Raw genomic sequence first — 24,420 nt, 5'->3', positions numbered from 1 at the left:
CTTTATAGCATTGTTAAAAAAAATATTTGTGAAATTAGGAAAAATATTTTCACAGTCCTTAGGGCAAGAAGAAGTTTTATGACAAATTCTTGACATATTTTCGTTTTCTTGTAATGGTGTCAAACCATCAGTTCTGGACCATCGTGCACAAGACCCAGAAAATCAACTATTTGAGTGAAAACTGACCTAAATGTGTGTCAAAATTGATTTTTTCCTAAATTTTGTCCAAATGTATCTATTTCGTAGGCACTGAATACAATGCCTTACTAAAATTTGCCTATGACCTCGATAATTCTCAGAAAATCCATATTTTACCCTGTTTTTACCCAAATAGTGGATACCATATGATTCCAATTTCACTGGATACAGATGATATTGTTTCTGAGAAATATCGAAATCATTTGTAAATTTTACTAAGGCATTGTGTTCAACGCCTACGAAATTTAAATATTTGGACAAAATTTAGGAAAAAATCAATGTTGACACAAATTTAGGCCAGTTTTCTCAGAAATATCGAAATCATGGGTAAATTTTAATAAGCATTGTGTTCAGCTCGCACAAAATTGATATATTTGGACAAAATTTAGGAAAAAATCAATTTTGACATATATTCACTCAATTTTCACTCAAATAGTGGCTTTTTTATGAGAAATATCGGAATCGTGGGTAAATAAAATAAAGCATTATGTTCAGTGCCTACGAAATTGATATATTAGGACAAAATTTAGGAAAAAATCAATTTTGATACATTTAGGTCAGTTTTCACTCTAGTAGTGGATATTCTCAGAAATATCGAAATCATGGGTAAATTTTACTAAGCATTGTGTTCAGCTCCCACAAAATTGATATATTTGGACAAAATTTAGGAAAAAATCAATTCTAACGCAAATTTATGCCAGTTTTCACTCAAATAGTGGATTTTCTGAGAAATATCGAAATCATGGGTAAATTTTACTAAGGCATTGTGTTCAGCGAGTACTAAATTGATATGTTTGGACAAAATTTAGAAAAAAATCAATTCTGACGCAAATTTAGGCCAGTTTTCACTCAAATAGTGGATTTTCTGAGAAATATCGAAGGCATGGGTAAATTTTACTATAGCATTGTGTTTAGCGCCTACGAAATTGATATATTTGGACAAATTTTAGGAAAAAATCAATTTTCATACATATTTAGGCCAGTTTTCACTCAAATAGTGGATTTTCTGAGAAATATCGAAATCATGGGTACATTTTACCCATGTGTTTATTTTACCCCTGTGTGTACAGCATTGTGTTTAGCACCTACGAAAGTTATATATTTGGACAAAATTTAGGAAAAAAATTTATTTTGACACATTTGGGTCAGTTTTCATTTAAATAGTGGATTTTCTGAGAAATATCGAAGTCATGGGTAAATTTTACTAAGACATTGTGTTCAGCGCTTACGAAATTGATATATTTAGACAAAATTTAGGATAAAATCTATTTTGACCCATATTTGAGCCAGTTTTCAGCTAAATAGTGGAGATTTCTGAGAAATATCGAGGTCAAGGGTAAATGTTATTAATGCCATCGTGTTCAGCCTCTCAAAATACATCGAAAACGATATATATGGACGAAATTTAGAAAAAAATCAGTTTTGACCCATATTTGGGTCAGTTTCCACTCAAAAATTTTATTTTTCTCATCGATAAGTTAGAATTTTTACTAAAGGATCATGTTCCTGGCATCGAAATCCTTACGATATGTAGGTCTCTTGAGTTTGGACTTTTTTATGTGCCTGCGTTATTTGTTCAAAATAATCAAAACTTAAAGCATCTTACATTTTTTGTAATTAAAACAGTGGCGTCCTATTGTATTCATAAAAGGAGATTACCTCAGAGTTTCTACGCCATTGGTGATAATGGGAATATTTAAACATTATACCAAAATATCCCATCACAATCAAGAATTATTGTTGCTTTCAAGTAAATAAAAAATAATTTTGAAATCTTTGACATCCTGTATCTCGAAAACGGTGAACATTTAGTTATAGATATATTTGAGCAAATCACATTTATTCTGACTATACCATCACTCCTTGCGAGGATGCCAGTAATACCTGAGACACCCTGTGTATCTGCTAGTAAAGTATTTTTTTTTCTGAAGCACTGATTTATCTTTACTTTGTTGCAGTTTCGCCAATGATTTGGGTGCCGAATCAGTTGGTTGGCGCCCCTGCAGGGACCGACGTGACAATAGACTGCCATACCGAGGCATATCCCAGGGCCATTAGCTACTGGGTATACGACAATGTCATGCTACTCCCGACGAAAAAGTACGGCACCGAAACGATGGAGAACAGCTACCGGGCCCACATGAAACTGACGGTGCGAAACCTACAAGTAGGCGACTTCGGTAACTATCGATGCATCTCCAAGAATTCCCTAGGGGAGACGGAAGGTTCCATTCGCCTATACGGTAAATAAAATATATCTGCTTAACTTACAAGGGAATTTGTCCTTTCGTTTCGTTTTGAATCTGGGGTTCTCATCTCTCTCTTTCGCTGCTAGACGGCTACGGTCCGCCCTGACTGATGTAAACAAAAATACAAGGCTGGTCAAAGTTTGCTTTTTATTATGTACTTCTACTCCGTTTTTACTTATTAATGTCTTACACCTTAAAAATACAATCAGTAATAACCAAAACGTTTTTATGAAAGCTCGATTCACAACAGCGAATTTATTTTATTATACAGGGTGTCGCGCTTAAATGTGATACAAGCCTGTAGTTGCTTCTTTGTTTTTCGACCGGTTTCAAAAATTTTTTTAGAATTCAGAATAAAAAAAACTCCTTCTAACTGTAATGCTGCTGTTTTTATTAATGCAATTCACGGCCAACTAGGACGCGTTTTTTTACGTCGAAACAGCTAATTGGTACTAGCGATTTTTTTTCCAAAAAACATTACCTACGTATTCTCATTCAGCATCTCTTAAAATGTCTTATCACCAAGTTTCATCAAATTCGATACATCTTCAGACAAGCACTAGTTGTACGTGTATTTCATTAATAAATACAGCAATATCACAGTTAGACAGAGTTTTTTTAGCCCACATTCCAAAATAAAAATTTTTGAAATCGACCAAAAAATAAAGAAGTTACAGAAGTTATCACATTTAAGCGCGACACTCTGTACACTGTGTTCATTCATATTTTTTTCCAGTTGAAATTTTAAAAAATCGCTGAAACAGGTCAATTAGTAAATAGAAATGTCAAAAAAAGCTTTAAAGTAAGTAGAAAAAGATTAATTAAGAGTAGGTACGATTTTTATAGTACAGAATGATTGTTTGAAATAGTCGTCAGTACGACATAAAACACAATTTTTTACATTTTTTTGACAACTACGACAAAAAATACCTACTTTTTTGTACCTTTTATCGATGAATTTGTCTTTAGAAGGGCTATCTATTTATACTATAAAATATAGAGCGTCCTATTAAAAAATGTCGATAATGTTATAGGTCTGTCAAACATGGCTCGATAAAATAGAAAATATTGCAGAAAAGTTTCAGGAATTTTTTAAAATCTGACCGGGAAAAAATATGAATTTTGTTCATTATTTTGGGAGACAGTGTATATTACTGTATATTACAATACTACTAAAAAAATTTAGTTTAACTTAAGATCATCGAAAATTCAGTATCGTGGTTTTACATCGACCGAAATTGTTGTTGTTGCTTCCAGAATACCTCAGGGTTCAGTTCTTGGCCCGTTATTATTCAATATGTTCATTAATGACATTTATGACAATCTTCTAACTTATATTCTCTTATACATGTTAATTTTAGATGATTATAACGTTCCTTACATTTCAAACCCCCATAATCTCCGTATGTAGTTTTTTAATATAACTCCAAAGAATCAGGTTCTAAATCAAAATCATAAAATTCTATATTTTATTTGTAGCAACTTCGTTTATTATGTTTCTGGAACGAATGATCCTCATTTGAAACAAGGATGGTCATCATCCTGCACTTACAGTCGCATCTACTTCAGTCCACCAATGATTATGTGTTTCCGTTGGTAAACAGTGGTTTTACATAGACCGAAACTGTTGCTACCTTTTAAGTACCTCAGGGATCAGTTCTTACCCCGTTATTATTCAATATGTTCATTAATACGTCTATGACAATCTTTCAACTAATGCTCCCTTATATGGTTACCGAATTATACTAGTTATATCCCGTAGGATATCAGATATACAAAAATATAAGAAACAGACCTTTATACCTTGTGTCTCAGAAACGGTAAATGTCGCCTCATCTATTACATAAACATAAGGCATAAGGTCTACTTGATTGGCACATTGCCGTAAAAACCATCTGCAAAAACGCATTCGTTACTCACAATCCGGGGGTAAAATCTGTTGAACTAGTTCCAGATGATAGGGGTGCAACAGCTGGCGCCTTAAGATGCGATGTACGGTACGAGATGAGGTTCCTACTGGCTGTGCAAGCCGTCGAGTACTAATTGTGGGATCTTCGACAAGATTTTCCAACACTGCATCTTCGACATTAAGGTTCACTTGCTGACCACGTCCTTCTCCTCGAGGAATAACACTTCCTGTATCTCGCAGCCGCTGAACGCACTGTAGGATTGTATTTGCACATGGGGGGTGACGTTGTGGCCATCGTTCCCGGTACAACCTAGTCGCCGCGAGCGCATTTTCTCCGGCTGCACCATACACGGAAATAGTAAATGCATTGTTTTCTCGGTTCATTGTAAAACTAGTTTGTGCACAAACTAAAAAATTAAGCAAAGTAAGAAATCAGAATCTCGTTTTTAATGTAATCGGCACGCTATTCCTATTTTTCACTTCTTTATAAATTTTACACTGTCACTATCGTGGAATTACAAAATAAAAACTTTTGTCTGGAATCTTTCACTTTTTAACACTGATGGGTCGATAGACGATGCTTAATATTTAATAATTAAATGAATAATGAATTCAATACAAATACAAAATCAGTTGACTGCACAAATTTTTTAACAATAACACAGGGTCGGCCTTCATTTTCGTTGAATAAATGAACTTTGATTTAATTACCAAACGAAAATTTACAAACGTTGCGAGGCATCTAAGGAAGAGTCGACTTAATACCATAACGCACAGTTTTTCTAAGTTCCAATTCCACAATTACACACAACGGCTGCCCTTTTGTATTCTACATTACCACTTTTTCATTTTATTTACTCTCGAGGAACGGCGGCATTGTACCTTTATACAAATTCCTTGCAAGAAAAGTAACTAAAACCATGTCTTGAATAACTGAGCCTCCTTGCTTTAGTGATAGTTGGTATGCTAATTAAGTTTTTTGTTGCGACGACTGAAGAGTCATCAACTCGGCCATTTTCATTGCCGCTTGTAAAATTATAATTTTCTTGCTTCTAGACGGGATCGCTTTACCCTTTCAAGACGGGCCAAGTCGTCAAGTTTTTTATTGCGGTGATATGCAGTTGTTAAATATAATGGCTAACTCTCCTGCAAAAGCGGCGGGAATTCGGTGGTATTGGGGTTTGCGCATTTTCCAGAGTAGATGGACAAAAACTGCGCCATTTTTATAACGCGTTGGTAGAAATGTTCACCCAATTGTTCGCTACAATCTATTCCTTTACGAAAGGTTTCTATGTGAGTCTAGAAATAGTCCTCTATGCAACTAAATTTTTTTAGTATTGGTCTAATCTTAATGTCTCTACGCATAACTTTTTAAACACTTTCATTGAATCTACTTACTTTGATCTTGATACACAATATAAGGTTTGTAATAATAGTGTTCCATCTATCCCTGAGGTTACTAAAGGCAATATTATAAAATCTGTATAGAGTGGAAGCAAATACGATTACGGGGCCAATTTAACAACGTCCCGTGTGCAAGTCGTTGAGTACTAATTGTGGGGTCTTCGTCAAGATTTTCCAACACTGCATCTTCAACATTAAGGTTCACTTGCTGACCACGTCCTTCTCCTCGAGGAATAACACTCCCCGTATCTCGTAGCCGCTGAACACACTATAGGATTGTATTTGCACATGGAGGGTTGACGTTGTGGCCATCGTTCCCGGTACAACCTCCATTTTCTCCGGCTGCACCATACACTAACACCATATCGACACGTTCAGAAATATTAGATGCATTGTTTTCTCGGTTCATTGTAAAACTAGTTTGTTCACAAACTAAAAAATTAGGCAAAGTAAGAAATAAGAATCTCGTTTTTAATGTAATCGGCACGCTATTCTTATTTTTTACTTCTTTATAAAAGTTACACTGTCACTATCGTGGAGTTACAAAATAAAAACTTTTGTCTGGAATCTTGAACTCTTTAACACTAATGTGTCGATGGACGATGCTTAACATTTAATAATCAAATGAATAATGAATTCAATACGAATACAAAATCACAAATTTTTTGACAATGTATTCTAACCTTTTAGTATTACTAGTATTAGATTATACCGACTTAAATTATAAGGTTGCATCTCGGGGCGCATAAATAAATAACACAGGGTCGGCTTTCATTTTCGTTGAATAAATGAACTTTAATTTACAAAAAAAACCGCGAAGGTAGAACTTTTTCGTATAAGACTTTTCTATTACAAATATCATCAGGAAGCTGTAGTTTAATTTTTGTAGATTATACACGCCACACCCTGTATTTTTCTCCTTCTTCAGGAAAAATACGAAGGCTACCTCTTACATTTTTAAACGTTGATTTAAATAGAAAACATATACAGATGCTTAATTTCACACCCCAGCAAAAATTATTATCATATGCAAGTTCGGATTTCCTTAATGAAAACTTGACTTATTAAATTAAAAAATTCACCTAACTTTCGAAACCAATTACAGCGCAAAATAACAATAACTCCACTCCCTATGATTGATGTCGGGCGCGACAGAGTATTGCGAGTGATTAAAATGCGAAGAAATTAGGAAACAAGGGGTTGAACAAACGGAAATTTACCGGAAATTTCTGAACTGAACTAACCGCCAATTTGTATGTGTGAGGTGACAAAGCAATTTTCTTACGCGCACGCAATAATCATTAGACCGGCTCACTTTAAATAAAATAATATTGTTACACGAGTCAAGTTGTTTTGACAAACAAATTTTATAACTTTGTTGTTTTGATGTCGTTCGATCTGCCACAAAGCCTAATTGTTTTTATTAGCTTCAAACGTTATTAGGAAGAGTATAATGACGAAGTACAGCTTAAATTAACTTAAAATGGCGTAAAGAGGGTTTCCTGGGGTTAAACTGACTCCTTTTCAATATACGAGGCGATAGGGTTAAAAAACTTTGAACTTTGTGATTATTTCAAGGATTCACATCTAGAATGGTTCAACTGTGACATTCTTATTGCAATATCTTAATTTTATTTTAAATTTCTCTTGATTTTTGCTAGACTTTCTTCCGAAACGTAATCTAATATATTGAATATCGGAAACGCGTTTCCAAAATCACCCGAAAAATAATTCAGCGACCAAGGAATGTCCTCTCTATCACATTAAACCTATTGTTTAGTTCCAGGAGCGTAAACTTTTTAATAAAGTTTGTATTCTACAACTGAACTTGAGCTATCAATTACCGATACTCATTGTTAAAGGTCAAAAGGTCCATAAAATGTCTTTAACAGATCTATACAGAGTCGTAAGTAGAACATAATATAAAGTTTAGAGTGCAATAGCTCCAAAAGTCCTGAGGCGATGCTAATAAATTCTTGAGAATTATCTAGAATTTGCGGTCACATGCCTCGGCGAAGAGGTTCGGTGACACGTCAAAGAAGGCGTTTTTAGACTATATAAAGACATTATGTTAACTGCTCCACCTCTGTAATAGAAATTGGCGGTGGAACGTTTAAAATGAAAAAGTTATATAAGTTTCTCTTTACATAAGGTATTCATTAAGGCGGTATTAAATGGGGAGAACGGGAAAAAGAAAATTCGGTTTAAATTTATCTCTCCTAGAATTAATATCTGCTACACCTTAAAACGTTTAATTGAAAAATGTAAAAAATACCTTTTGTGACTACAAAAGTACTCTGCTGTTGCAAATCCGACATGTGTGTAAAGTAACACTTTTCCCACTCATGAGTGTCACATTTGGTGCGTTATATATATTTTTACCACGTCCCCTTAAGACAGAACGCGTAACAGTTAACTACAGTAGGCGCGAAAACAATTGCTAATACACTAATTCTAATGACTGCAAATATGTAAGAATAACACGATTTGCTGTTTCATTTTCAATGAATTAATTTAATCGATTCTTCATCATATAGTCCAAAAAATTGCTTAAATCATCGATATCAAAATATTTATTAATATTTAGCCAGTTTGATGCAAGGTGAATTAATAGAATTGGTCTTAGGGGGGTTTGTGAATTTTTGGTAGACCAGCAAAATAAAGAAGCTTTATAAGAAGATTTAGTAACTATTACGTACACGTCCTTTGTTCAAATAAACGTTCTAATGTTATGAGGCGGAGATTATATTTCGAAAATTACGGTGATTAATAAGGGGTTAAAAAAACCCTCTGGAAGCCCAATAAAAATAATAGTAAATAATTTAAATTAAGCCAAAGCTCGTGAGGGTCCGGCAGGGTTTTAACTGATCATATTATATGTATGAATACGTTATTACCCGGCAATCTGGTAAAAATGTGGCGACCTCGCTCTGAAATGTAAACGATTAAATCGCTTTCGGCTATAATACAGCACCCCAATATCGCTTACGGCTCCATTTTTAGATAGTTCGTTTGTAACAATAGAACAATGAAATTAAAATTTTAGAAAATATAAACCGGCCCAAAAAAATTTTACTAAATTATTTCTGCAGCTGTTTAAGCTTAAAAACATATTTCACCCTGTAACAAATCATGTTATGTTGCATCAAATCTGTTTTTATAATTATTATCTGTAGTAGATGTGTTAATATTAGATCTAGCACCTTTTGTTATTTGAGTTAAATTCAGTGATTCGAAAAGTTGGCACGTTTACAGAAAACACTTTGTATAAAATATTTTCTCTAACTTTTCCCATTTCGTATTAGTACAAATTTTAGCAAATCAAGTTTTCCGAAAAATTTTAGGGACTTTTTTATTTTTTTTTCCCCCCTTTCCCGGCTTTGTTAAGTTTTTTCGGCCTTTTTTTATTATTTTTGTTAACCAAATTTTCCTTTTTTTTGTTCCTTTTGGCATTTTTATTTTTATTGTTTATTGGAGGTTGCTTTTATTAGTTTAAATTTGCTTGATCGCCCCCAATTTCCGCTTTGTTGCCTTGCCTGGCAGGGCATTTTTTCAGCATTTGGGTTTCTTTGCCCGTTGGCCCGTTGGGGTTTTTTTCCCGGCGTTTTGCTGGGGGGGGCTTTTTTCACTTGGCGTTTTCCTTTTTTCCCCTTTCCCGTTTTGTTTGGCCCGGCCTTTTTTTTGGTTTTGGTTAATTAATTTTGGGATTAGTTTTTTCAACCTTTTAATTGCGGGTTGGCGGCGGGCCCCCAAAAAAATTTCAAGACCCAGAGGGTAGACCCCCTCTAACCCTCCGTTTTTGGGGTCGCCGAAACCGAAAAATTTTAACTAGCCATTTCCCCGTTACCAGCCCCATACACCACCTTCTGGGAGATGAAATGTCAATTCTCATACAAAGTCGAGTAGGGTGGGTATTCCTATGTTTTCTGAGGCACTAAGAACGAAGAAGACTACCAAAAATGAATAAGACTCCCTCGTTACCCCCTAGCGTCACTTTACCACCCTCGTATACCCCTTTATGGGGGTTGAAGTGTCAATTTTCATACGAAGTCGAGTGGGTTGTGAATGCCTACATTTTCTAGGCCGCTGAAAACAAAGAAGACTACCGAAAATGAATCCAACCCCCTCGTCAACCATCAGCACCCTTTTCCACCCACATACACGCCCTTATGAGGGTTGGAATGGCAATTTTCACACAAAGTCAAGTGGGGTGTGATTCGGGGTAACTTTTGAGACGAATCCCCTCGTCTCTTATAGTTTTTTTCAAAAGTACTTTTTCAAACATAAGTCCCCTCGCCTTTCCGAAATCGAAGTACTTTTTCAACTGTAAATCCCCTCGCCTCCCACGAATCAGGGTGCTATTTCAACGGTAAGTTCCCTCACCCCTCACGATTGTTCAACGGGTGAACCCTCTTATTTCTCACGAACACCCCTTGGAAAGTTGAAAAAGTACCCCGATTTCGGAAAAGCGAAGGGACTTACGGTTGAAAAAGTACCCTAATCTATCCCCATTGATCCGAATCACACCCCATTTGACTTTGTATAAAAATTGACATTCCAACCCTCATAAGGGTGTGTATGTGGGCGGCAAAGGGTGTTGAGGGTTGACGAGGGGGTTGGATTCATTTTCGGTAGTCTTCTTTGTTTTAAGCGGCCTAGAAAATGTAGGCATTCACAACCCACTCGACTTTGTATGAAAATTGACTCTAATAAAAACAGCTATACTTTCGAACACAAACAGTCCACCCTGTATAATCATATACAACTGTCCTATGTATTAATTATTTTTCCACGTCTCAATGATAATGAATTTTTTCTATTATTTTGTCATAGAATCTGTCATTAAAAGCTCAAATATTTTATTATTACTGAAATCGATTACGTCCAGTCTTTCTTGTATTCAATAAAAACCTAAGCCCGTAGGAACTATGTAAAGAGTAAAAAAAAATTTAAAAACTTAACGTCCTCTCTGATATATGAGGCAGATATTTATGTATTATCTGCCAGGGAACATCAGGTTAGACAGCATAAATAAATGTGAAAAATAAACAAGATTATAGTTTTTTTCTTATAAATGTTTATAATATCCAGTTGGTGGCTGTGAATTCAGAAAAAGTAATTTATTTTGATAAAATGTTGTTCTCGCCGTAGTCTATAAATCTCCCCTGAGAAAATGCTCATATGCCTGTCTGTGTTCTACCATAATGTCCGCTCAGAACAAAAATTTAACTTTCCGCGAAAGTGGAGATATTTACCACTTAGTACTTGCCAACGGACTCGAGAAACTTTCCTTACTCGTGGCCCACTACTCAAATAGTCCTTTCCAATTCAACTTCTTTATTATACAGAGTGCGACCGAAATGATTGACTAATCCTCAATCGTGGATAATACAAATGATAAGAATAAGTTCGTATATATGTACGGAGTGGCCCATTTCAAATCTGAACACACTGACAAAAATTGTATCTACTACTAATCGACCGACCGGTTTTTTTATCAAGGCTTGCCATCAGAAAAACTGTATTAGTGATTTTTTACACAAAATCTCTGTAATCGGTGCTGTCTTAAATGGGTATGAACCAAATTTAAAAAAAAAAATACGAAATTTTAACATTTATGCACATAGATTTATTAACAAAATATTATTTCAAATTAATTATTAAATAATTATGAAAAATAACATAGCCCCACAAAAGAAAGACAAGGCCATGGCATCCATATGGTTTTGGGGTCGCTGAATCCGAATCCGGTGTCCGATTGACACGATTAGCCCTGGTTTAAGATCAATTCAAGGTGAATTGTAGAAAATCAATTGTCAACAAACTAAACCTATGTATGTAATAGTCAGTGATTGGAAAAATATTCGAATTCATGATCTCATTGAATCATAACCCCATGGCGTCATAACCCCGTACCCGGAGGCTTCACTGACGTGTATGGAATAAAATTGGACACGTGGTATAATGTTAATTTCTGCTTATTTAAATTGCTACCTATTTTTCTGGTGACTACCCGAAAATGCAGCCGTTGAGAGAAAGCGTAAATATTTACTTCACAATTGCCTTTAAGGAAATTTTATCAATTAGAAGCATTCGGGGACATAAAACCACTTAGGGTAGTGACTGAAATGACGGCGGCGATAAGCCATGCATAAAACAATCAAAATTAATGTGAAAAATGAAGTACATAACGAAAATAACACCAAACCTCAATTCGTTCGGTTAAATGGGAACAAAACAATTCTAGCGACGTTTTAAAGAGATCGAACGGCGTTTATTTGAGCAGGATAGGCACTAAAATGAAACACTAGCTCTTTACGTCACGGAAAAAAAATTAATTTACATAACAATTTTGATTATGTTTGTTGTACAAATAACGGTTTTTGTTTCAGAAATACCAATGCCATCAACACCCCCCAGAGCTACAGAAATGAAAAGCAATTCAAATAAAGAAAGTAAGTGTGTTATTATTTGCATGTTTACGTATATTAAAAATACATTACTCTACTGTTATGACGTCTCTGTTCTTCTATACCACCTACATGTTTGTTATTTTCAATTTGATTTTAAATTCTTGTACTGGGTAAGTGGTAGTATGAAAGTATTAAAAACAATTGCCTTTCAATAAATTAATATTTGAGATTTACCGTTCAATGACTCCAGTATACTTTTTTTTAATATTTATTTTGTACGTTTTTACTTTTTGCAGCAAAAATGCCGTAAGCCTACTTACAATTATGTAATATAATAACCCAAACAAATCCTGTGAAGTTTCGCACAAATACTGCACCAATTTAGATTTAATACACTCCTAGAAGCAAAATCAACATATGTACAGAACTTTTTAGATACAAACGATCATGAATAAAGCGCATTCTTTATTTGTTAAAATATAGTCATATTATTAAAACCCACACTTATTGTTTACGAATTAGTTGATGACTTGAGTAGTGACATTGGATGTTATATGTATTCCGAGTATAATTCAGTCCCAATACGATCCCATAAATGCAAAGAAAATGACATTTATACTCCATCAATACAGTTCTCTAAATGAAAACCAAATAAAGATATGATTTCAAACATATTTTAATACTAGTGGTCGCTTGCTGACATTTAAGGTACGATACCTCAAACCATGTGAATATGAGGATTATATAGACATGACACATATATCGGTTACTACAAGAAGGGAAAATGAAAAGGCCTTAAAGTTATAATATTTTTGGAATTATTTAAGCATGTTACAACCGATCTATAAAGATGTTGAAACAGGTATTAATTAAAGTCAAACAAATTAGTTAAAAAACTCTATTTCTCGTGTCCCCCGTTTTGTAAAGCGAGAAGTGATAAATTGTATTTTGTTATGTTAATTGGAAAAGGTAAATATCCTCTTAAGAACATTGAAGGTTAGAGTAAAAGGGTGGAAATTACAGAATTAATATGCACATTAAGCTTGTTCCTCTGTTATCTTTGTGGTCTCATTGGCCTCATCAAATGAAACCTCTTCCAAGTAAAAACTGAACAAGTGACTTTGTTTTCATTACCGAAGCAATTCTCCGTGAAATATAGCGAATATTGTATAAAAAATTGTATGTATAGAAACTCTTTAAAAATAGAAGTTAAAATTTTGTTATTAATCTGCGTTTCTACGATTTAGCCTTACTATCACGTATTAAACGTAAAATAAATATTTTGCTGACCAGTGCGTAAAGCAAATATTTTGAACACTAATGCGTAATGTAAATATTTCGCACACTAGAGCGTAATGTAAATATTTCGCGTGCTAGTGCGTAAAGTAAATATTTTACACAGTAGTACGTAAAAGAAATATTTCGCACGCTTGTGCGTAATGTAAATATTTTGCACAGTAAAGCGTAAAATAAATATTGTACACAGTAGCGGGTAAAGTAACTATTGTGCATACTAGTGCATAAAGTAAATATATTGCACACTAGTGCGTAAAGTATTTACATTTCGTACTCTAGTGTGTAATGTAAATATTTCGCACGCCAATGCGTAATGAAAATATTTCGCGTAAATATTTCGCACACTAGTGAGTAAAGTAAATATTTTGCACACTAATGCGTACTGTAAATATTTTGCGCAGTAAAGCGTAGAATAAAAATTGTGTACAGTAGCGATTAAAGTATTGTGCATACTAGTGCATAAAGTAAACATCTTGCACACTAGTGCGTAATGCAAATATTTTGCACACTAGTGCGTAAAACATATTTTTCACGATTATTGCAAACATTAAATTGTTAATATTTTAGTTATCACGGTGATAGATGGCCAACGATCGGCACAATCTTCCTAACTGTCAAACTGACTATAATAATTTAATAATACTAATTTATTAAGGAACAAGTATGTAACTTAAACCTGAAATATTTATATCTAATTTAATTAATATAATATTGTTCGCTGCGTTATTTCATTTTGCGACTTTATGCGTCAAATGAAGCACTTTACGCACTGGTGCATAATGTACAATTGAATTATAGGATTTATTCCATTGTTTCTCAAAAAGTAGTCCAATGGCAAAGTTATTCACGCCTCAAAAAGGTCAGCATTTTATCTCATTTCCCACGCGAAAAGGCGGGATTTTAACATTTTAAATGTGAAGTACCTAGGGGTAAAAGATATGTCTTGATGAGGTTCTGTTTGCACAGGCCACTGTCCCCTGCCATACATAAAAGAGCAGCTTTGTCGAGAAGCAATGGCAAAATATACAAATCAACTCTCTAAAATGTAATTGAGACTTTAAAATACACACGGACCGCCGGATTTATTGCATTTAAATTTTTAATCCGGTGAAGCTAATTTTATAACATTTTTTCTTGGCAACTGCCGTAAAGTCTTTACATAATGTCATAATTACTTTTCAGTACCAACAACAGCCAATAATAGTGACTAAGAATATATATTTTTTTGTATAAAAATTTTTGACAATCCTGAAAAATATAGACTCTATTGAAACCTATATTTATATTATCCAGTACGAAATAGAATAGAACCGTGTTTTTCCTCAACGAAGCACTGAAAATTTAAACAAGCTTTGTGTTATTGCACACTATAATTCATTGACTGTGATAAACCATTAAAATGATACATATAGTTTCATGCCTAACTATAAAATTGACCTAATAATGAAAATTTATAATGAATTTTATTTATGACTTCCCAATATGAACTCTATTATGACGGTAATTTTGCTATTTTGTTTGTTAATTGCGTGCCATTTCTGGTTTTGTGTAAAAGTCAGATAATTGATATTGATCAAACCGTGACCCAATTAACTAAAAATAACTACGAGTTATACCGGTCCACAAAAAACAGTAGAAATTAGATTAGACCAAAATTTAAATTTAGGTATTTCTGTTCCAAAATGCTCCATTAGAATAGGGTTGCTCCCAATTTTTTATATAATTTTTTATATAAGCTGCGTAAAATATTTAACGTACATTTCGCTTTGTTTTGTTTTTTATCGTTTGTCTTACTTCGCGTAGAAAGAAATTAAAATGAACAGTTAATTTGTTTCTACTCTACCTTGCGTAAAATACACACTCTACGCACGCTACCACATTAATGCGTAAAGTACATACACTAGTGCAAAAACAGACTTTTCATATTTTAACTTGCACATTGAGAGTATTGATAGTACTAATCTAATAAAATTAAATTGTAAAGTATATAAAAAAAATATGGGTTCGGTCATGGATCAGTCTAGTTAGTATTTTGACCCGGATCAGTCTAGTTAGTATTTTGACCCGAATCAGTTCGTGATTTGATCCTAACAACAAAATACCCCTAGAAGTTTTAGAGATTTAAGACTGACTTTAGTAGCCAGTAGTAGCTTGAGGGTCTCATTGTACCACAATTCCATAACCCCGTGGCTTCATAATACGTAACCCCATAACCCCGTAACCTTATATGCAAGAGCCAAGAACCATGAAATTCTGGGAACGTGGATCTTATATGTCTATCAGGACCCAAAATTACATGACTATGGGTTGGTAGGCTTCCCTAACCCCATAACCCCACAACCCCTTAACCCGGGGTTCCTGTATCGCCGCTTTCGAGATTTCAAATCGACTTGAATAGTCAGGATTGGAAAAACATTGGAATTCATGATCTTTTTCCACCATAACCCATAACCCTATAACCCTGTAACGCATTATTTGAATGATTTGGTCGATTTGGTCGCGATACGAGGTCTTTTCAGAATATAACCGATCTTTTTGGATTACGCGCTAATGTTACGAAAGGATTTCACTATCCCACGTTGAGAAAGTCAAAGGTCTGGTGCATGCAAATCGCCAATTGACTGTCAGAAAAATTTCAGAAGAGGAGGATCTCAATTGGTCATGCCAAGAAATTTTGACTGAAACATTGAACATACATGCAGTTGCAGCAAAATTTGTTCCTCGTTTGGTGACCAACGAACATTCAATTATTTTCCAACGACTACTTGATCTTTCTAGCCAACTGTTACGTTAATGAAGTTTTAAAAAATAAAGTTCGGTTTTAATTGTCAGTGTTGCGAGAAACAACTACTCCGAGGGCTATTTGCCCCTACCGGCATTGAATTATACTCGCAACACCTAGTGCAACAGCTAGGGTCGTTCGTCAGTTTAACCCACCATACACAGTTGGGAGTCAGCACGACAGATGGAGCCATTTGCGCTCCCGCGTACAACATAAAGTTCGGTTGTTTCCTGAACAGACCCCGTCTTGTGCGCATGTGTGGGCAGAGCTATCTCAGATGAAAACTTATCGAAACATTTCACCGTATTTTATATATTTGTGTTAATCTGTGAACTGAAAGAATATAAATTCAACCGATGTCAGATGAAAAATCGAAATCAAAAGTAACGGCGGCGGCGGTATAACGGCGGTATAACCGAATTGCATTGTCGCATGAAATGATAATCATTTACAGGCGCGACGGGCACTGAGCGTGTGCTAGTTTTTAAATAAATCTGAGCGTTGTTTGCAGCCTTACTGAATACCTGTTATACAGCGCAACAAATGTTTGTTAATGCATGAAAACGAGTGTCCGTACGGAAGTTGATCGGGCGCCATATGGAACGTGTGACGAATATTTTTTTGTTTATTTTGCGTAAATAAAGAATACAACCGCCGAAAAAACAGTTGAAAACAAACAAAACGGTACGTCGCTTGTTGAATAATTTTTCAGTAAAACACGAAATTACGAAAATTCGCAGTAATCCAGTAGAAAATTTGTGTACAGCGTGTTCTTCTTAATACAAATCAAATAAAACAGCACTCGTAAAAATTTTATATCGAGAGATCCAGAATGATTAGTGGCGCCGCTACTTGCAAATACTTTGTGTGCCGCTCTCCTATTATTTTCGGTCTTCATAGTTGGCAACAATGACAGTAATTTACTTCGTTCAGTGGCGGGTTAGATGAAGTGGCAACAGGGTCACATATTCGTTTTAATAACAAAAATAAACGTAAGAATCGATTTTCAACAATTATTTATCTATCTTGTTTTTTATGCGAGCTTCAAAGTGAAAGCAACAATTTTTAAATGAATTTACGTCTACTTTCCTAATTTAGAAATGCGAATAAAAAATCGATTTAAAATCTCTTAAATTCTAACAAAAATAACATATTGTTACCTATAAGAAAATTTATAATAATAGTTGCTTTATTGGTTTAAAGTTATAAAAAAGTGAATATGTACATATTTTTAATTTTGACCAAAATTCTGTTCCTACCAGTAATAATAATTTTTGTAACTAATTTGTTACAATTTTTAAGAACTATTTAAACATTGAAATGCAGAACAAAAATATTTAATATTTTTCATCACAATTTATTTATAATGACTGTTCAAAATGTCTACTTTCGTTCTGTATACATAGATTTACTCGTCTTCTTAAACTGTTAAATATATTATTTAATTCATTTTATGTAATATTAGCTAATTTATTTGTTATGGCATTCTTTAGTTCATCCGCTGGTGCATACCACGTGTGCACGCGGCAGACTTATCCTACGGAAAAAATGTAAACAACTATTGTTGTGAAACATTTAGTAAATTTCAAGACAATTGTTTTACAGTTTTTATATAAATAAAATAAAATGTATCGATTTTGTAGAATGAAGACAGTGTTGTGCTTAAATTTTGGCTCGAATTTTAGTAATTATGAATCTCTTAAAACTGGAACTTAACTTTTAATCTTTACTTTAAAGTTTTTACAAGTACTTAATAAACATCCAGTATAAATGTCATTCTGTATATCGTCCGGGAAATGTAATTATGACACACTCTGTATAAGTTAAGTCTCCAATATATAGTTTTACATCGCTGCCATTTAAAATATATCAAATATTTAAAAATCAATTACTGCGTTTTTTACATTTTTTTTTCTATAGAATGGCGAATGCGCTAATGTTACGCAACCATATTAAAAAATGGAGGTATATCAAAATTTTCGTCACATATACACGAAATGTTGATGTAGTAACTACACAACTAAGAAACATATAAACTACTGATATCTTCAAGAATTGAATTAAATTTGACATTTTTATTAAAATTTTGAAATATGCTGCGTATACAGGCTGTTACAACTGTTACTACAGGAATCTCGGAAACGGTAAGAGGTACGAAGTAGCTTAAATGGGGGCAAAGTTGCGTAATCAGGAGACCAACATTATGCCTCTAAAATATCAAAGCTAACATGATTAGTTTTCGAAATATTTGAAAAAAACCGAAATTTGGAAATCGTTTTTGTTTAATTTCAGCCTTATTTGAGATGATATTGAAAAAAGAAGAACTCTTTCTCAGGACCACTTTTTGCCCTTTATCGAATGGCATAATCAATTTTTATATGTAACGTTTCGTCTCTCCAGGACGATCATCATCTTCATTTTTTTAAATACGACCGGATATTTTATTACATGTTCAAAAACATGTTCGTTTTGGCAAAGGTTGAAAATGAAGATCAGCTTAATATTATTAAACAGAAACTTAACTTTAATACCTAATAATACCCTTGACAACTTCTGTTCTACAATGTTATACTAATAGGTCCTGCTACTTTATCTATAATGCCATTTCAAATTCAGATTGCATGGCCGACACCTCCGAGTAAGTATCTAACGAGATAATAAATTCTTTCCCCAATAAAATTGACACCGTGCTTCACTTCAATGTAACAAAACGGCTTTCGGATTAATTATGATGTGAAAGATACTAAAGTAAACGCTAAACGTGAAAGTTAATATAAAATTGTGCAACACAAATTGTGTCTTGCTTACTTGATCGAGTTTTGTTGGGCTACTTGAAAATTAAGTTAGAACTATGCAATATTTATTACGTGCCACGAATCACAATACAAGATTTTTGTTTCTGTAAAGATTATAGCAGAAATGAATTGGTATACACGATGCTAAGTTAGAACTATGCAATATTTATTACGTGCCACGAATGACAATACAAGATTTTTGTTTCTGTAAATATTATAGCAGAAATGAATTGGTATACACGATGCTGCATATTTTATCCATCTTACATTTTCTATTGGCAGGTCTACGAATTTCAATATAAATTTTTTAAATACTGACAAAATATTATGATAGCATTCTGGTTTGCTATGGCTGGTACTCGATGTACCAATTTCTTGATAATACCATGATTCTGAAGTACAAAAAGTTATTCTCGTTGCACACGGTGATCTTCCAAAAGAGTGTTAGCCTATTGTCTATCGCCCCGTATTAGAAACGAACTGTCGGTTTTAATAAGTGCCTGTAAATCCAAATTATTCAAACGACGCAGTTATATCCCCCAGTTCATAAGCTGGGAAGTTTCGAAAGTTATCACTGTGAGTGGTGTGGCGCAGAGCGGCTCGAGCCGACATATTTTGCAGCACACAGCTTAGGATGGTTTGCCATGTATATGCAATGATAAATACCCCGGAAGAGAAAGAAGCTACTTCGGCATTACAATAAGGCGCTGCCGTAATGGCCAAAGTTAGGGTTAAGACAGGGCGTACAACTTATTCTCTGCGGCGATATACACCGACACAATGAAAGCGCACTTTTTGTGGTCCCGCCTTACCTGAGACGAGTTCAAAGTATGTTTCTATTCTCCAGGGTAACCTCCAAACTTTCGACAACACGTTCTCTGGGCCAATAAGTGCGCAACGCCCGCTTTTTGCCACCGATGTGGAGCTGCCGCAATTTATCAGTCGATCAAAGATCACTTGATGTGGCCATACAGATTCTAAGCGCTTTAAAAAAATGCGAAAACGAAAAAGCTTATCACTATATAATTATTAAGTGATCATAAAATCGCTCTATTCACTTACCCTTATGAGAGGATACAAAATCGCCTATGTTTCGAATACGCTTATCAACACGATCAAAGAGCAACATTCATAGCACGAATTTATCCAGCACAGACCTCAACAACATCCACGTTTCGAAACCAACCTTTAACCACCAAGCAGGCGTCTGATATGCTCTAGCACCGAGGGTGAAAAAGGACCCTGGACACTACAATCCCCCCAACCCCATCATGCGGATCTACGACTCCTTAATAATGCTCAGAGGAGAGACTAACAAGTCTCTTCAATCGGGCGCTAGCGGAAATGAGCCAAATCCACGTCCTGGCGCCCAACGTGGGGCCGCACCAGGAGACAGACAACCTACTTTGTTGTTATATGAAGCTGAGACTAACATCATTTCACGCCAATATACGGGGTATTCCATTAATATTGCGAAAAAAATCGGGGGTTTCGAACTAAGACGTTGATGAAGACGGGTGAAGACAGTATGATGAGGAATTATACGATTAGGGTATTTCTGCTCATAGAGGCGCCTGACGGCTAATGCATTACCTTTGGCAAGGCCATAAAGAAAATGCGTATCGCACATTTCACTATTTGTGTAATTCATTTTGACAAGCAGGAATTGACAACTACAACAGTTCAAGTACTTTTAAAATCACACAAGCTATTAATTTTTTGCTCGAAAACGAAGCAACATATCAAAAAAAGTAAAGAGACAAAAAAGTTGTATTTTTAATCGCATAATTAGAAAAAAATATGACACCTTAGAAAAAGCAGTGACGTCTCATATGTTTACTTATTAATATTAACAGGAGTGAGTCCCCGGACGCCGCTGGAGTAGATAAAATAAATCGAATTACGTCAGAAGACGTCTACCGTTTTTATAAACAAACACACCAAATTTCAAAAAAATTTAAATTAGGGTTCTCCAGATATTAGTAAAAACCTTGTATTTTCTCTAAATTTGAACATCCTGTATCTCCGAAGCGAAGCATTTTCGGACATAGGTTTATAAGAACTTTCTTTCTTATTCATTTTATGTTTATTTCCTTGCGTTTGTCTATCCTTTTGTCGTGGAACGCTTTAGTTTCATATGGCGACATAGCCCCACGTTGGGCGCCATGTCGTAGTTGTGTGTGGCTAGCTTTATTTGTTCAACGCTATGTAAAATCTTGTAATTCTCCTCAATCATTTAATGGAATACGTTGAAATAAAATGGGTCTATTTTCTGTTCCTTGTAATGTGAAATATACGCAACTCCAATACTTGTGGTGTTTTCTGAAACGTGTAAATGTGTTTGAAAACTAAGTTGATTTATTGAGTTGATTTAGAAAAGCTGTGCCATATCTAATTATATTAAATGATGATGGCTACTACAAAATGGCGCATGTAATAATAATAAACTGATCAAACTGTCGTTAATTTACCGTGAATGCCGGCAAAACTCAGCAGAGACATCGCGTTGTCATGCGTGTTTTCCCATGCGATTGCAAGCAATTCGCGCATACGTAACTTTTTTCTTTCCTGCTAGTATTGTTCCTGTACACACTTGTTGCATAAATAACCGTTTTGGCGGGCACTGTACCGTACTGCTGACGATATTTCACACTTTATGTGCCCGAATCGCTACTAATCAGCCTTGTTGGAAAAGAGCGACTATACTTTATCGCGTTCCTAAGCATACAGGTACCCCATTAAAGTCAAAACTTAATTGCAATAAGGCTCTAGTTAATTTTACTTGCCGTACATTCGCCCATTATTAGGAGTTATAAAGAACATAACAAGTATTAACCGTATTAATTACTGCTTTTATAATGTTCATTATTCTAAAGTAACTAGTGCTAACGAAACTCGTTGTGATCAGAATTAAAGTAATATTAGATTGAAAACGAGATTTCTATAGGTGTAATAAATAGGACCGGATATAACTTTATTTTATACAGGGTGTAAAAACTGCTGACGCTAAAAAATTTTAAACTCCAGATCCAGAAAACTAGACACGAAGCTTCAATTTCCTTTTTTTTTTTATTCTATCTACGACCATTTCTATCCAAGGTTACTGCTCTTTGAATATATCCAAAATTTTGGGATTTTTTTAATATCCCGTAATTTCTGTGCCTAGTGTAGTTTAGGGACTGCAAATAAAAATAACTTTTTAATTTTCACCCTTGAGGGCCCGTAACGTGTTAACGAAGGCCCGTATAAAAATATATACAGGGTGTTTCAGGATTAAGTCGACAAACTTTAAGGAGATATTCCTCATAAAAAAATTTGAAAAAAATCAAGTATAAATTTTTTTCCAGAGACGCTTCATTTTCGATATATAGGGCGTTAAAGATTTAAAAAAAAAAATCGAATTTTTTAAATAACTTCTAAATGAAGAAGGCTATTTAAGGCAAATTTGGCATGACACATCTTCTTATAAGATACCATTTTTCCATAGAAGTCCTGCAAGCAACCAGTGGCGGAGTTATGGGGACTCAGATTCATTAAATTATTTAAAAAATTAATACGGCCCTACTGAAAATAAAAAATGATGCTGTTTTAGATAGGAAAAAGGAAACATTTTCAACGACATTCAGTCGTCTCAGACAGACTGGGTCTTTCGGTATTCGCCTTTTTGTAGCTATTTTAATTACGAACAAATCATGTCTTCAGCATTTTTTCGTACAAAGTCATCCCGCTGAGTTATTTAAAGAAAACTATTAAAAAGCGAATTTTCGCAATTCAATTGTTAATAACTTTTTTTCCTGACAAAATGCTCTGTAAGCAAATTATCCTGTTATTGTACTCATCATTTAAAGTAGGTCTGTGTAGTTATTTCCGGGTTATCAAGGTTTGACACAGGCCGAACCTCTACCGACTGGACTGTTTTCAATTTCGACTATCCTAGCAGGTCGTGGACGGTCTGTATTATTATTCACCTTAACCATTTCAATATCCCGGAGACGTTTTTCAACATTAATAAATAATAAAGAAAAGACCAAAAATAGACAATTCTTGCAAAAGACCGACACTGAAAAATGCTGAAAATTTCTACACCTATAAAACACCCTGTATACGTCTTTATCCACACCGTGCGTGATGCAATGTTTTACTTGTTTTGGTTTCAGTTAAATTAATTTCAAAAGCGCATTCTCCGGACAGTTAATTAAAAAATTAATGATAAATATTTATTCCTCGACTATAAAAATCATTAATTACGAGAACCCGCGTTCATTTAAAAGGTAATGAGTTCAAAAAAGTGAAAAACCGATCCACCGCGCACCGAGCTCGGCCACTGGCGATGTTGAGTTTTTCCCATATTCATCGCTCTATTCCGTATGAATTTATGACGTTACTTAATTAGATGTTTCCAACACACGGACATTAATCTTCTGCTAATACTAATGACGCGGTCTGTGTGGACGCACGGCCCTGTTGTAATCGCACAAAAACATCCCCAAAACCAACTTAAAATGTTCTGTCTACGTGTAAACGCCGACCCTTATGTCCGCATTGTAGATTTCCCGCTGATAAATATTAAACGGATTCATCTTTTAATATTTTAAATTTAAATTCTTTAAATCTCGACGCCCTGTCACTTTCGCTTTATTGGGAGTGGAACACTTCCATATTGCACCGGGTGGCCCATTTTCAGCCCTTTGTTTTCGAGGGTAGTGTAGTGGTGCAAACGAACCCCAGCTGAAGGTCATCGTAGGTCTAAGAGAATGACTACGTAGTAGTAGAAGTGATCCAGCATTTCCGTGAGTTTTATAGTTGTGTGAAATACCCCCTCCTCTATTTTCCTAAAGACAGTATCAGCGTTTGTCGTTCTCGGTAGGAATAGGAGCGAGTATTTAAAGGAGTAGTCTATAACTACCAAGATATTCTTGTTAAAGGCCCATAAAACCGGTGGATATCATCTCCAACGGCTTCTATGCCCTTGGCTGTTGAACAATCTTACCAACGGTCTTCGCTGATCAGAGCTACACAATCAGTTTAGTTCCTAATAAACTGAGCCCAGACTTAGGCCGGAAGAAACGTGTGGCGTGGCGTTTTTGTTACTTCCATATGTCCAGATGTTGCTGGATTATGGAATCTGGAGGTTACTTCATTCCTAGATTCTTTAGGAACGGCTTCTTTCCACAGGTCTCGAAGGTCGTGTCAGCTGACTTAACTTACGTCCTGGTTTCATTTGGACCTTCTTTAACATATCCAAATACCATTTATCCAAAGTTTCTGAGCGAATAGAGATGTCATCAATAACTGGAACACTTCTGCTTGACATATCTGGTACTACTAAGTCTTTACTTTTACGGTGGACTATTTTGCGGTCGTAATTATTGAG

At 34.8% G+C, this 24,420-nt stretch overlaps 1 protein-coding gene across 1 annotated transcript in view; it reads left to right on the top strand.

Moving 5' to 3' along the window:
* The window catches only part of LOC108915291 (lachesin-like), a gene marked incomplete at its 5' end in the record, with an annotated part of 141,306 nt that overhangs the window by 97,230 nt on the left and 19,656 nt on the right, over positions 1 to 24,420 (top strand). The window contains 2 exons of the mRNA XM_018721280.1: positions 2,157 to 2,441; positions 12,153 to 12,215. Of these exons, the coding sequence (XP_018576796.1) occupies positions 2,157 to 2,441; positions 12,153 to 12,215 (348 nt within the window). The remainder of the gene's footprint in view (positions 1 to 2,156; positions 2,442 to 12,152; positions 12,216 to 24,420) is intronic.

This window comes from Anoplophora glabripennis, unplaced genomic scaffold (assembly GCF_000390285.2).
Source record: "Anoplophora glabripennis isolate ALB-LARVAE unplaced genomic scaffold, Agla_2.0 scaffold958, whole genome shotgun sequence".
NCBI classification, from domain to species: domain Eukaryota; kingdom Metazoa; phylum Arthropoda; class Insecta; order Coleoptera; family Cerambycidae; genus Anoplophora; species Anoplophora glabripennis.
The sequence above is the reverse complement of the archived record's forward strand: the minus strand, read 5'-3'. Positions and strand labels throughout refer to the sequence as shown.